Source organism: Rhamphochromis longiceps, linkage group LG7 (genome assembly GCF_057381845.1).
Source record: "Rhamphochromis longiceps isolate RC_006_pf linkage group LG7, R_longiceps_female_GT1.1, whole genome shotgun sequence".
NCBI lineage: Eukaryota > Metazoa > Chordata > Actinopteri > Cichliformes > Cichlidae > Rhamphochromis > Rhamphochromis longiceps.
In genome coordinates, this window is record NC_140563.1 from 13,664,075 (window position 1) to 13,679,262 (window position 15,188).

At 41.8% G+C, this 15,188-nt stretch overlaps 1 protein-coding gene across 2 annotated transcripts; it reads right to left on the bottom strand.

Moving 5' to 3' along the window:
• Positions 1 to 215: 215 nt before the first annotated feature.
• prmt2ip (PRMT2 interacting protein) lies at positions 216 to 11,445 on the bottom strand. 2 transcript variants are annotated; one of them, XM_085412278.1, is made up of 3 exons: positions 10,946 to 11,445; positions 4,617 to 7,893; positions 216 to 2,402 (listed from the first exon to the last, which is right to left on the bottom strand). In XM_085412278.1, the coding sequence occupies exons 2-3, from the start codon at positions 7,849 to 7,851 to the stop codon at positions 1,306 to 1,308; spliced, it is 4,332 nt and encodes a 1,443-aa protein (XP_085268404.1). In that variant the 5' UTR covers positions 7,852 to 7,893; positions 10,946 to 11,445; the 3' UTR covers positions 216 to 1,305. The 2 variants fall into 2 exon arrangements, with proteins under 2 accessions (XP_085268404.1, XP_085268403.1); XM_085412277.1 differs by having other exon boundaries at positions 10,941 to 11,442.
• Positions 11,446 to 15,188: the final 3,743 nt, after the last annotated feature.

Consider the following 15,188-nt stretch of genomic DNA (forward strand, 5'->3'; position numbering starts at 1 on the left):
ATAAGCTGATGTGGAAGATTGCTTCCGCTCGTTCTCCTTGGCCTGTTCTTTGAGGATTCTAACAGTATGATTCAAACTAACATAATCATCCTGCTTTAATCAGGTTTCAATTCATTCGTTTAGGAACACATTATAGCTTTACAATCAGTCTTAACATTGTTTTTTTCCCTTCTCTTGAATATTTAGAGTTGAGAAGTGACAAAACACGATGGTGAGACAAATGTTTTAATTCAGTCTGCAGAAGTAGGAAAATCATACAAAATGAAACCACGATTTGAGGTTCAGTCATAAGTTTCACACTGACTGTATACAGCACACTCGGCTTGTGTTTTTGAAACCTGAGCAGTTTCAACACAAAAACTACAAAGGGTTGAAAAATTAAAGGAGCTTCCTCTACTGAATGGACTGGACCAAGCTTCTCAAAGTTATTCAGTGTTTTGACTTTAGTGCTTTCACTCATTTTGTATTTTGCTGATGGTGGTTGAGGGAGCATCCAAGAGCGCATCCATAGGTGTCCAGCTGGTTACGTCAACCATAGTATATATTATTTACATCATTCTCATCAGCCACTCAGTGAAACCCTTGTTCCCTGTGTACAGGGGCACTGTCATCTTGAAAGAGACCATTTCCATCTGAACAGAAATGGGTAAAGGTGGCGGCTCAGAGCAACTTTGCATTGATTTGCAGTGTAAATTTGCGTCACTATAAGGGTCAAAGTTTTTCCATTTAATTCATCACCGGTCTTTACTTACAATAAGGCAACCACCATCATCAGGGTCAAGATTAGTTTTCTGCATTAATGCTATATGTGACTGGCACCGCATTACGGTACAGTAAGGTGCTTGAAAGTAATGCTCATTCAAACTACGCCAAGCCACTAATTTCCCTCTGCTGCACTGTTTCAAAAGAAAGGTCAGGATGACTTAAAAAAATACTCCACTGATGCTCGCAGTTTATAAAAGTAAAGGGGCACAGTGAGGCAGTGATTTCTTTCATGTCATCAAAATTTAATTTATTAAAATAAAGTTACCGCATAAATGATAAGAATGTAAAAAAAATAATAATAATAATAATGAGCTAAACACTGAACATAGCCCATCACTAAAGAAAGCACAACTTTGTGCTTACATAACAGGCAATTTTAGGTGACTTCATTATTTTATATAAAAGAAGAAGTAGAAAAAAAAAGAATCCAGTTCACCTTCATTCTCGAGGAACCTTTCGTAAGTGAGTTAAGAAAAAAAAATGCTCAGCTGTCGTTGCGCTCACAGAGGTGTCATAGCATTGTGTGTACGTGCCTGGAAACTAGTCTTCAATTTTGAGCCAGCCTTTTTTATAGTCTATGAGAAGCTCGAGGTAGTACTTCCACTCTGGCTCGCTGTCATACCTGACCTCAAATATGGTCTTAAGGGGGTTGGGGTGAGCCTCGTGGATGCGCAGCACCTCCCCTCTGTACCACACCTCTGATTTGTCAACTTCCTCGTACAGGTGGCGGATCCTCTTTCCCACCAACTCGGGGTAGCAGAACCTCATGGCCCTCTGAGCCCTCTGCACAGCTGAACGCAGGACCCATCGCCTCCTGTGTTCGGCGCTGTGACAGGCAGACAAGTAGGGACAGTATTTGATCTTCAAAAGTGATCTATGTTTTCTTTTAGAAGAGCTGCCAAGGGGTCTTAAAGCATGAGAGAAGCTTCCTGTTCTCTCCCACCTGTGCTTTGTTTTGGGTGTCCTCCTGTGAACGTCAGCCTCACCGATCACACTCTCCCCGTCATCAGTCTGTGAGATGGAAGCATCAGCAGATGTCTCCGACTCTGACACTGCTTGGTATCGAGTTTTTTTTCTCTTTAGACCTTCACTAAGTATCTTCCTCAGTTTAACAATGACTCCTGAACAATTCTTAGAGTTTTCCTTAGATTTGACTGATGGTGAGGACTGACCAACGTGCCACCTGCTGGAAGATCCCTCAGTTTCTGCGTCACTCGGGAATGGGGATAGCTCGTCCAGTGTTAAAGGACACATCCATGAAATATATGGATTCTGCTCTGAAACCATATAATCAGTCCCTTTATTATCACTCTCCTGGGGCTCATGGGCACTGCAGTTTTTCTTTGCAGTTGTGTTGACAGTGCTTTCAGCTACAACCTTGTCCATATCCCCTCTCTCTTCCTCATCTGACAACCTGTTTTCTAGAAACGTACGCCTCGAACGGCTCTTTACTCTTCTTTTAGTTTTATTCCTGTTCAAATGCAATTGTGTTTCCTCATCCTCTGAACATCTCTGTGGTTGCAACTCTGAGTGCGAGGCTGCGGAGGCAGTGGTGTCAGAAAATACAGGAACCCTCCCGCTGTTAGACGCTTCAGAGCTTCCATCTTGTTCCCTGTGATCGGAGTCCATATCTAATCCTGCAACACAGGGAAATTGGCAAAAAGAGAGCTCAAAACAAATGCTGAAATATCGCAGATAAATATAGGATTCTGCTTCCTCACAAAGTGGGAAGATTAGAGGCAAAGGAATTTATGCAGTGATCAGGGAAACAGTTACAAGTGAGAAGCAAGTCAGAAACAGACTTTCAGGATTTCTGACAAGGAAATATAAAATACTTGGTTTCCTAAAGAGCTTATTTCACACCTAAACCTAAGGATTTCGGCTTTTGCACATCATGATCCTCCACCACGAAACACCCTTACAGCAAAGATGGCTATGAGAAGAGAAGGCTATGGGAATAAACACAAAGGCTGGGAAAAAGTCAGCTGCTGCGAGGGGTGCTATCAGTCACGGATAAAACAGCAGTGAGGCAAGAAGAGGGCAACAGAAATGTTCAGACACTAGAGTCAAGTGCTCCAAAACCATGTGAACCTATGTCAGCAGTGAACAGCAGTTCAATTAGGCCAAGTTCAGTAGGTTCAGGAAGCAAATACAATCGAAGCTGTTGACAGACAAAATAAAAGGCAACAATAATTTTTTTTTTAAAAAAGGACGACTCTATTGATATGCTATAATCTTTGTATTTTTAACTAACTACATAAAAACTCAAAATATTTAATTCAAATAAAGTTGATTAACTTAGTTAATGTATGTAACATTTTTTTCCCACCTATAATGAGAGAGCACTGTTATTATTTAGTATGTGCAACATTTCATGGATACTTGAATGTGATGACGATGAAGTCTGAAAGTATACACTAATCAGCCACAGCATTAAAACGACTGGGAAAGGGATTTAAGTTTGTATTAGTATTTGGATTTTTTTTTTAACCCAGATATGTTAACCCAGTCTCAACACCTACCCTGCAATCTAGATAACCCACGTCCTGGTCCCAGAAACTGTAAGACACCCGGAGATGGAATGGGTCAGAACTGTTCAGGGAGCACCTGTTCGATATTTGGAACTTGGTTTTAAGGGTGTGTCTGATCAGTTTATATTTGTGACAAGATTGAAGCATTCTTATCAGAAATGCAGAGGGTGGCGAACACAGCCAGGCAGGTGAGGAAGGAAGAAGTTGTTTTTTTTCATGAGATTTGACTGGTGTTATACTATTGTCCTGTTCTTTGGACATTACACACTCATATTCTCAGAAACTGCCTAATGCAACTTGTATGCAGTGTAGATGTGGGTTAGTTAGAGATGGTACAACAAAGGATGAAGTCACCATCTTCTGAAAAGATCTCTGACCTAAAAAAAAAAAAAAAAAAAAAAAGTGCCACACTTAATCCCTCTTGTGTGTAGCGGCCTCTCACTTCCTTCCCCTCATAATGTCATCCACCAGCCTGCCTTACGCCGTTTCAGCTACAGTGCTGTAAGTAGGCAACAAATTCATATGTCCCCAAGCAGCCCAGCTTAGCGCCTTTCCCCCTCAACCCACCCACAGTGTAATCATGCAGCTTCTTGTGATTTGTTACTGAAGGTTAGAAGAAAAAATTCCCGCTTTCTAAACCAGGAAAAAAGCAAAAGAGTAGTGAGATTGAGGGACAACAGGAAAAAAATACCTGGACTCTCTTTTGGACGTCAGATGAGGTTGATTCTGTAAAAAATAAATGGATTTTATATTGAATAGTTCTTCTGTTTTGATTGGTTACTTACAAAAAGGGCCAATTAATGCAGAAAATATTCTTTGAAGGAAATATGATGCTTTATAATGATATCTAAAAGTTCAGTTCACATCGTGTACTGAAAGGGATCTCCTAGAATGCTATCAAAGTTATACTAAGGAAACAGGGATTTTCATAAAACCAAGCAAAATGAATCATCATAATTAATAATAAGAAATTACAAATCTTTTTACAAGTAGGAACATAGTTTGCGCTAATTACTGAGATGATATATTATATCTTATATGAATACTTTAGATTTTTTTGTTTCTTAGCTAATTCACATAAATAATAGCTTATATGTAGTATTAAATTACTTGTAAAATATTTTTAAAGCCATTGGCCTTATAGACATTTCTTCACACAGTTGTGTCCGGTGCTGCGGGGAAATTAGCACATGGAGGACTCACTGCAAAACCTGTGGGGGGGAGGGGGGTGGGGTGTTAATGGTTTAAAGGGCTACAGTGTTGTAACTGTAGCAACCATGGTGGTTTGTCTCGGTATGTCTGTGTTGAATGTACACTCACCCAGCTGTTTGCAGACGCAGACATAATACAGAAGGTTGACCGCGTCGGCATAGACGTCGGGCAGGTGTTTGAGGGACATCAGTCTCCTGAGTCTGGAGGAGCAGGCTCGTTTATGAAGCTGGATGAGGATCTTCTCTTCAGAGAGCGTGGTGGGTCGCAGCTCGACTTTGTGCTCCTGCAGGACCTGGTCAATGAAGCTGCCGTGGACCATAGGAAACAGCTGCTCCTTGACCACCAGCATGGGGAGAAACACTGCTCCCGTCCGCATGACGTGCGGAAAAGGACAGCGTTCCTGGATCGAGTACTCTCTTAACCTGTCGAGGACCGTGTCAAGTGCCGATTTCATCTCCTCGTTGAGCCAAGCCTCTCTGGCTTTTACCCCCAGCAGGCAGGAAACTTTCTGGACTTTGGTCACGTGAGACACCGATTCGGTTATTTTCAGTTGGGACAACCACTTTTTAAGGTCCTGCTCTGAAGAAGTCGACACAGATTTGGACACAAGCTTACAGAATGACTGGTGCAGCTCAAGGAAATGCTTGCGGGCGGGCGTTTGGATATCTTGGTTTGGTATGAACTCAGCTGCTGGCTGTGCAGTCGGCTTCTGTGGTGGTGGAACAGGGAAATAATTCTTGCCGTTAGGGATAATAATCTTATAGGTGGAAAGTTTAAGACACTGAGGGGGAATGTTTTTGAAATTTAGTTTGCTCCCAGGCAGTGGAGTCGTGGGTTTGGGGGGAAGGATGAGCTCCTCTTTGTGTTGTGTTGCTTTTGTGTCACCTTCAGAAGTCGTGTTTGTCTGTGCAGTCATCTCAGCAGGTTTGGACTCATCTGAAGTCTTATTTTCAGCTGCTCTAGATGGCTTAGTTTCATGTTCTTCAGGTTCAATTGTCTTTTTTAAGAAAATAGGTCCATCATCAGGTGAAGCAGTCTCTGTGGGCTCTTTTTTGACTTCCATTTTGCTGCTGTGGTTGGGACAAATGCTGTCATCTGTAGAGCTGCTGATATCTGATTTATCTAGGTTTTCTACTTTAATATTTTTGGGTTCAACAGCTTCTGCAGCACTTTTCTCTTTTGAAGTATTAGTGCGAGTTTCTTTAAAAACTAGACACACAACAGGCTCCTGTTTAGCTTGATCTTGTTTTTTTTCTTTGTCTGGCTTGGATTTAACTTCATGCTGCTCAGAGGACTGACAGGCTTTCCCTGATGCTCCAGCTCCAGAGATCCCTCCCGAGGTCTGCAGATATCCTTGGTAAGGTGCCAAACTGAAAACAGTGTCAATAACTGGCATAGGGGGAGAGTCATTCTTATTTCCTTCTCGGATAATCTCCGTTTTCAACTTTTGTCTCTTCCTGGTCCATTCCACTTCATATAAATCCTTATCCTCCTCTTTTATTTTGACAGGTGAAGATGAATGGGAAATGCTCCTCTTTAGACACTGTTTATTAACAGCGGTTTCTGGACTGGACACAGAGCTTTTATGTTTGCTTCTTGTTTCGACAGCAGGAGAATCGATACTTTTGTGGACATTTGCACTCTTAGGCACGTCTGTGTGGATCCGATTTGAACTCCGATTCGGTGACTGAGGTCGCCACACGGCTGGGGAAACTGGAAAGTTTTTTGGCTGAGTCGGGCAAGGGACTTGAGATTCACAGGAGGAATAGTCCACTGCTCTGTCCACATTCAAGCCAAGTGGTGGAAGGATGGGTGAGTCCATATGCAGGCGGTTGAGAGGGGGGAAGAATCCTCTCATTTCTATAACTGATGGTGAGACACCTGGCTTGCTCACACGTCTGGCAGGGCTGGTTTGAGTCACAGGTAGGAACGGTGAGGAAATGGGTAGGTGGTCAACATGAAGGCCGGGGTGCTTGGGTTTGTCCTTTTGTAAACTGCTGGCGGACACCATGGGGTGATCCATATGTTGGCTGGATGGCGAAACATTTTTGTGGCTAGGATGAAAAGTAGGTGATGCATGTTGCCTTTTTAGGGGGGCTCTGATTTGGCTTGGATTTAAATGAAGTCTTGGAACAGCATAGCATGGATAGTTCAAACCCCGCATAAAAGAATGATTTGGCAACATTTCAGTGCTAGACAAAGGCAAAGGAATTTCAGCATGAAGCGACTGAGGCACTATGTAATGCTCCCGAGGGTTTGAGCTTGTGTGTTTATGAATAACAGCAACATCTTCTCTCTGCTTACTGCCACTATCTTTACACTGGGTTCTGTTTTCTACCTCCACATTTGCCTGGGGGTAGTAAAACACTTGGTGCTGCGCTAGTTGGCCATATTTGGACATGGGAGAACGTTCCTGATAAACCTCTGAGGTCATATGCTCATATGTAGGGTGGGAGGGGTAAAGGCTGGGGTAGCCTCTGGGGGAAGTCTGTAAAGGCTGGCTATGCTCACTTAAAGAACCAAACAGTGGACGAGTTGAGGTGCAGGGGTAACTGCTGTAGTGCGGTTCAATCACAGCAGGCAAAGTTCTTCCTCTAACAGGGCTGTATGAGTCCACAGTCAGCCTCTTCAGTGTATCTGTGCTGTGTTCAAACTGTAAGACTCTCTGTTGAAGCCCCATTTCTTGTCCTTTCCTTTCAACAGATGGTTTTTCAGCGTAGTGAGCATCAGTTTGCATCCAGTCACGCTCATATACAGTGTTTGGTATCCTTGGAGAGCTATGTTCCACACTGTAGCGTTGTCCTAACATGCAACCCAGTTCATTACAGCAGGGATTATGTCCGTAAACCGGCCTGGGAATCGCTAAGTAAACAGAGTTTTCAGATGGGGGTGATGAAGTCTCACCTCCAGTTTTTTGTTTTCTAATAGGCAACGACGCTGCAACTGTAGGACTGCTGATCTCAGGACTTTTCTTGTACCTCATAAAGCCCTGTTTTACCGGGGTGTGACGCGTAGCAGAAGACTGAGTTTCCTCTGAAGAATTGCTGTCGTGTCTGTAAATCAGATGGTTTCCCTCCATGCCAGAGAGGTGACTCATAGTACTCCGGTCGTTCAGCAGAGATGTCTTTGAGTTCCTCCAAGGAGAAGTGAATCCCGCTCCCTCTTTTCCTCTCGGGTCATAAGCAAAGAAGGCCCCATGGCACGGCAGCGCCTGCTTGCCCAGGAAACCAGACATATTTTGCGGTTTTGACAGTCCTGCAGATGCTATCGTCCGGTCAAATAATGGCATCTTGGCTCGTAACACTGCATCAGTGAGGGTTTGCATTGACTGGTTGCTCATCATGTAGTAGCCTTGTTATGATGATTCATCAATAATGCTCCGGACCTGCCAAAAAAACAAAAACAATTAGATTGTGGCATTTCTCACTGAAAAACTATCAAAAGTTTGTTTAACACTGGAATCAATCCGACTATGTTGACATCAGATATAGCAGTGAAGTGTGTTACGGAAAAATAAATGCTTAGTAGCAGAATCATGAGATAAGAACTGAAGTGACTTTAAAAAAAAAATAATTGAGGTTTATCTCACATATCACACTCACGCACATAAATGGTGGAATAAGAGTCCTGCATGTGAAAAATAAGTTACTATCTGAGGAATGTGTGGGGATCACGTGGAAGAGAAAATCCCCACCCAGGCCAGACGGCCTCAGACCATCACCACACAGGTCACTGGTGTAAATAAACACAAAGAGTCTTCAGGGTTTATTGTAAAAAGGCTTCAGTAATTCATATGCGAGCACAACATGTAGATACTTAATAATCTTTGGTGTACATTCATCGCTATTTCATCACGTCTTCCTACTGCAGCCCTAAACATAGTTTCCATGCCACTCCTTCACATTACACATAATTGCATAACCACATAAAATCACAGTTTTAAGACAAATAATAACTGGACCAAATTATTTGTAAGTCATTCCTTTTGACCTTGTAAAGTAAAAAAAAGCGCACACGGCTAATAAATGGTTCCTACAATGAGTTACAATTTAATTCTTGTACAAGGAGAAATCTCAGGTTTGAGAAAGGTTTTCCACAAACTGCCAAAGAGATAGTTGACACATGATGCGCCAAACCGACTGGCTCTCCCTGTACCACCTCCACTCCAACTGTTACTTGTGGTAACATAATATCCAGGTGTGACCGAGAGCAGTCTCAACTTCAAGGCCATCTGTAAAAATGAGAACTACACTGTAGCACAACTGTTGTCATTTCTGTGAGTCACATATAATGTGTTATGGTTTTACCATGGCTTACTTCAAATGTCAATGTGTCACTGTGATCGTATCAAAAAGGCTAGGCTCGCTTTTGTCGAAGTAGGACTTATCGCCTGATCTGGCATGCACTTCTCATCTCGTGTTTACATTCTCAGACAAAACAAGTGGAGTTGTTGCTGTTCTGCATTTTATTACCACAGCCCTCTGGTCATACCGTAGGTACTTCTTTGTTATACTTCTTCAGTGCTGTTTTGCATCTGACTCCCATTTATGGGAATTTGCTGATTAGCTTTTAATGACTAAAAACTCTTTTTGGTAACGCCTGACACTGAAACTAGTCAGCTAACAGTTCCTCCTATCAGCTTTTTTAAATGAAAGTTAAGAGTAACATCCAAACAAGACTTTGGGGCTCAGCAGGTAAATGAACAGTGAAAAATGATCTGCAATGACAGATGTGTAATCCACAAAGTGATAAACACTAGCCACAGTGACCATAGTGCAGTATCAGAATCCCCCCCCCCCCCACACACACACATACCTTTTTTTTCCTAAGAAAAAAGTATTTTTGCACATTCTTGATATTTTCACTTCACTCTCTTTTAGTAAGTGTAAAGCTGAGCGTAAGAAGTACAGCACATTTTCACCAAGGAAGGTTCTGCAAGTGTAAAAATTGGAAAGCAGAACAGAAAGCCCGCCTCCAGTTTGGAAGTAAATGATTGAGAGTTTGGTTTTTGTTTTGTTTCTTTGGGTGGGGGGGTTTGTTTAAATGTGGAATACAAAACCTTCACTTGAGTAAAATGCTAGATGCATCCCATCCCATTTTTAAGATACAGACATAACAGATAAATAGCAACGTGTGGATCGCAACGCAGTCTGGCTTCTTGGAGCAGATGAAAAGAAGATAACGTCGTCACGTGATCTGCCATGCAAGCATTTGCAGGCACCGATGAGGTCATAGAGGAGATAAATTATAAATTATACCAAGGTTTATTTGCACTCGCTTGCCGACTACGCGTGGAAATTTGGCTCAACAGTTAAAGTGTAGAGGTTTAGCAAATACAACATCTGCCAGCACAATCTGTAAATGCAAAAAAAATGATAAGACGTTCTGAGAATAACTGAAACTCTTGGTGAGGTTTAGAGAAGTAAACGACTTTTTTTTTTCTTTAATCCCACACAGTGACCCTCTCCAGTCTAATGACAGCACAGCACTGAGATCTTATCTTCTCATCCTGTTGACACCTTTCACACAAGTGGTGTGACGGCTTATCTGTATATGGCGAGGAGAAACGCGGTTTATGTGCATGGAGGAAACTGCGCAGAGCTGTTTTCAACGGACTAAAAACCGCACTCTAAAATTTGTGTCTGCCTGTGTGCATGCGCCTTTGTGTGTCCTCCCACTCCCATGATCTGTAGGGCAAGGGTGATGGAGAGCGTAACTTTCGAAAACAAAACGCCCGTGGCTTAAAACCACGCGAGAGAAGAGTGAAAAGGTAAAAGCTTACTTCAGTCCAGTCTAGCAATCATTAATCATTTATCTGATCACCAATTAGTCTCTCGGGTTAGGATATGTTGAAAGATCTCCGCAAGTTGGTGTGACATAAAAAAAAAATCAATTTCCTCCAATATGTCTTAGACTTAACCAATGAAAGCGGCTCACGTCCAAACATTAAAAAACGGAACTTGAACGAGGAGAAAAAAAAAGTTTCTTCTCAGCTTCTCTTGACATCCTCGTGAGCTGTAGCTTACGATGCACATATATTTGCTTCTCAGCCAAAATGTGAAAGTACGAGACCTGCCGAGAAGAGCAGCCTGCCAAATTTAATAGGACGCAAATAATATGAAAATAAGACGGGCGTAAGAGCTTGACTTTCGCTCACAGAGCGAGTCATTTCCATACAGCCGCGAAAGCCTCGTAAACCACGGCAAAACTAAAACCAAACTAAGTTCCGCACGCACACACACACACACACACACACACACACAAAATCAGAGGATGCATAAATCGATCTCGACTGTATGAAATAGTTCCACCTTCTTTGACGCACTCTGACAGCTTTACTAAAAGGTTCACCGGTCCCGCTTTTCTGACTTTACGCACTTCTGCATCACAATCAGTCGTCAGTTACTTTAAACTGCGAACAACTCTCCTTACCTCACCCGTGTAATCAATGATTTCCACAAAGACTCCATGAAACTTCTAAGAAAAGAGTGGGCAAATCTCTCCGCCGCCCGTGGAGTGGATCAGTCCAGATGCGTCAATCCCACCAAATGAAGCGACAGCACAGCCTACTAAAAAAAAACTGCTGCGCTGCTGGCCCGAAGTCCACGAGGCTTTTAGAGAAGTTAACAAACTGAAGAAAAGACAAAAGGAAGGAGGATGGTCTTTGATCAATAGGCGGAGTCACACCCTCCCTCTATCCACGGCTTGTTTTCTTCACATGTCATGTTTTCTCGCTTTCAGTGACTTTTTGTCCGGCTGCCAACTGTCTGCTGCTACCGCCGAAATTAATTTAAGAGTCGGGGTTTTTTGCCCCTTTTCACTCCCTGTCAGATAACACACGTTTGTCAGGTTGACTCTTTCTCACCTTCGCGCCTTTGCCCGGTTCCCATGCCTGAGTGTCAGAATCGGACAAGCCAGTCTCGGAGCAATAAAGGAAATCACGTGTTTATAATTCCCCGTTCTTTATCTTTGTGTTGACTTGTATGCAAGTCATTATCCCACAGCACCTCTACGGTTACGTGAACTAGTCACTGCATACTCAACCGTGTAGTGGCACAGAAGACGCCTAAGGTTGGGAACATACACATTTAAATATATCTGCAACAATAAAACTGGTTTAAGGACATCCCACTGATGTCAAAATAAACTGTTCTCCGATTAGACTTATTATGGCAGGATGCATGTATTCTCAGAAATTAAAATAAATATATGACTTGACACAAAGAGAATCCAATATATGTAAATAGCTGCACCTAAAAGAAGCGTTTATGGCAGAGGATTGCATGTGTCGATCTCATCCTAATAAAGTTAATGGTTTACTATAATTGACCAAAGTTAAATTCAGGTCAGCCATTACCCCGGGCAGACTTTTTTTAAATTTCTTGTCATTACTCATGACTGGCATTTCACCTTTCAATCTAATCAAATGTTTTATAATATAATAAATTTCTATTATATATTGCACACCTAAATTCTTACACTCTCCACTGACTTGACATCTGGATGAGTACATGTCTTGTTGCACTTGCATCATGTCCCCCCTCACCTGTGAGCCAAAGTCTAATTTATGTGTCCCATGGGGGTGCCACAGTTTAGTCTAGACAAGTTGGTTGCTTCCACAAGTCCAAGGGGGGTTTCACAGGTACAAAGATGCTCATCAAGGAGCATCTTTATACCTGATGTGAGGAATGATTCACCCCCATGGATAATTCCTCAGATCTTCCCATTTCCTGTTACTATGGCATTACAGCTCTGGGGTAACCAACACAAGCCATCAAGGCAACTCACACATCATCCAACATACAAGGCAACAAAAAAGGGAATATTAAACATATACAGTACATAGCTTTGAGACATGTGATAGACATGTAAAGCTAGACATGACAAGCATGTTTATAAGTAGGTCAGAAATAACTTAGACACTTTTAGAACAACTGCTGGGAGCCAAGTCTGTAAATGATTGCACAGGATGAAAAGATACTGATTGATTTGATCATGTTTTTATTTAAAGAGGCCCAAACGGCTGCCCCTTTATAACGGATAGCTCCGCACAAATTAACTCGCAATGGAATCTGCAGTTTTGCATTTGTAGTGGGCATTTCCCTGTGTGAGACCTCCCTGTTTTAAATATGCATACATATACAGATATGAATGTTTTAAGATAGAGAATTTCAGTGAAGGCTTTACCAACATGGGTCACATTTTCTTTACAAAAGGGTTGTATCCCAGATGAAAGAAGGCATACAAAGAAAGCAATAAATGCACCAGCCGTGCGTGGTTGACTCAAATCCAGAAGCGTGTGGGAAATGCTGACTAATTCTTAACTAGTCCAAGTCAGATTATATACACAGATTACAGCCTTTCCAGGTTTGTGGTCTGTAAGAGAGCTTTTAGAGTAAATTCTAAAGCCACCACACACTGTGATTGACATAAGATGTACATCTATAAATTTATCTGTGTGTAAAGTGTAGGAAAGTGTGCATAAATAATACAAAATATTATGTATGCACATAAAACACACTCCTGAGTGAATGTGCATGGTGTTTACCACTTTTAAGCATCTCAGAGTGGGTAAAGCAAGCTGTGGTGACACAGGGAGCAGAGCAGGTGATCTCTCAGGATGCAGTTTCTGATGAAACATGCTTAAACATTCCCAGAGGTCACAAACACACACTGAGCCTAGAGACTGCTTGGGTTGCATCAGACACTCGTGTCAGATGTGTTAGTGAAAGTGCATACATATTGACACACAGCCTCACCCTATACTGTGTTGACAGGAAATTTGTTGCAGGAGTCATATGATGTTCAAATGATATTTTTTCTCCTAATGAGACAGTTAACCTGTATAATTCTGATACATCACAGCAAAGACAACACTCAGCTTTCAGTAGACAACTACAAAAATGAATCCACATTTTAATAGCTATAGTAACAGGATTAAAGTAACTGAAGTTATGATTGTGTCTACAGTTAATATAACTGTGGTAAAGTTAAATGTTTAAGGTTATGCTTAAACATGTCCCACATATACACTCCCAGCAAGAAATAAATATGGCTTAGGTACATTGGACCTTTTAAACTCAATGAACTGCAAATGTATTTTTACAGCCCCAGGACATTTTAAAATCTCACTATCTGATGTTTTGAAATCGCTCCCGTTTCTGATCCTTCTGGTTTTAAGATTTGCGGACTTGTTATTCTTGCATGCTAGTTTGTCTACTTTTGTCTCGTGTTTGTAGATGTCTATCTGAATAAATATGGCTGCTATTATATGAAGGGAAGTACTGATTCATTTTAAAAGGTTTGAGCTTGCTTTGAACTAAAATTGTACTAATACCAGTTAGTTGACTAATCTTTTAAGTAACTGATACAGCTAGGGTTTAACTGTTCATCACTGCTGAAATATGACAACACACTGTCATGTGATGAGCCGGTATGTTGCAGAGTCACTTTCTTGCTGACGGTATCGTGTGTACTTACAGAAACTCCTCGGTTTCAGACGGTGAATTCTTGCAAATAACACAATAGGTTCAATTGATTGTGATATTTGGGAGCTATCTTTAGTTAAGCATGTGTTAAACTGGCAGCTGGGAAAAAAATTGTTTTTGCAAGTGCAACTTTGGCCATTTCATATCACCTATCTGAAGTTTTCATGATATGCACCCAGTTCTTAGAACACACTGTTCATTCCCATTAAGCACACCTGCAAGCTGCATGCTCCCCCACAGTGATATCAAGGCCAGGATGACACTCCCCTTGTCAGAATGGCTGATGTAATATTTCTCTAGCCTCATTAACAGAATCAGCCAGCAGCCAATAGCAGCAGGACAGGTTATGGCTCAGGGAAGGATGCTTTTCATTTGGGGAGCCATTCACATCGCTCCATGTGCTGCAACCTCGACAGCTCAACAGTAACAATCCCCTCAGTTATTTGCAAGCCAAATTTCTCTCCAGTCCAACTGGATTTGGAGGAAGCAGGAAAAAAGTACGATAAAATATTACCCTCTACACAGCCTAGAAAAGTTAAAATAAACAGAACAAAAATGCACACACACAAAACATGCAGCATGCAGCTGCAAATTAGAAGAGAGGGTTTCTCTTCAGTAGAGACGGGAGGTATTAATGCTAAAGAGACAAGTTCAGTTTGATGACAAGGAAATAAAGAGACTTCCTAGTGCTGTGTGACCAGGAAAATTTGAGCAGTTCAAAATAACACCATAGATCCCTATCATTGGGGGGGGGGAGAAAACATAAAATGATAAACATAATGTACAGCATGACGTGGCTGACTTAGATTGCAATACAAAGTATCCTGATCTCTTAAATGGGGGGTAGGCCTACTTGTCCCAACATAACACTACTCCAGACAACTGCCACCTGCCAGGTGCACTTTCAGTTTATTACAAGTAAGACAGTTGTGTACCGTCTGTTTTCTCTGGACACAATCCAGACCTGGATGTTTCACTTTGTTAGGAGATAGAGGGCTTTCACAAAGATAAACATGTCTTACACTAATGCGATCCATGGGTTTCGTCACTTTTGCCCTTTGGACATCTTGTAAAAGCATTTGGGGAAGTTGTTCTAAAAAGCTCAAACCATCTTAAAGCAAACATAAAGAAAATTTCCAAAAATGCACAAACAAAATGAGGATGTATCGTTGTTACCAAGTCAAGGATTTCC

Coding starts and splice junctions, on each gene's coding strand:
- prmt2ip (XM_085412278.1), bottom strand. CDS start 7,851: ATGATGAGCAACCAGTCAATGCAAACCCTCACTGATGCAGTGTTACGA. Junction 2,403..4,616: donor CTGCGTCTGCAAACAGCTGG/GTGAGTGTACAT, acceptor CCTGTGTTGCAG/GATTAGATATGGACTCCGAT.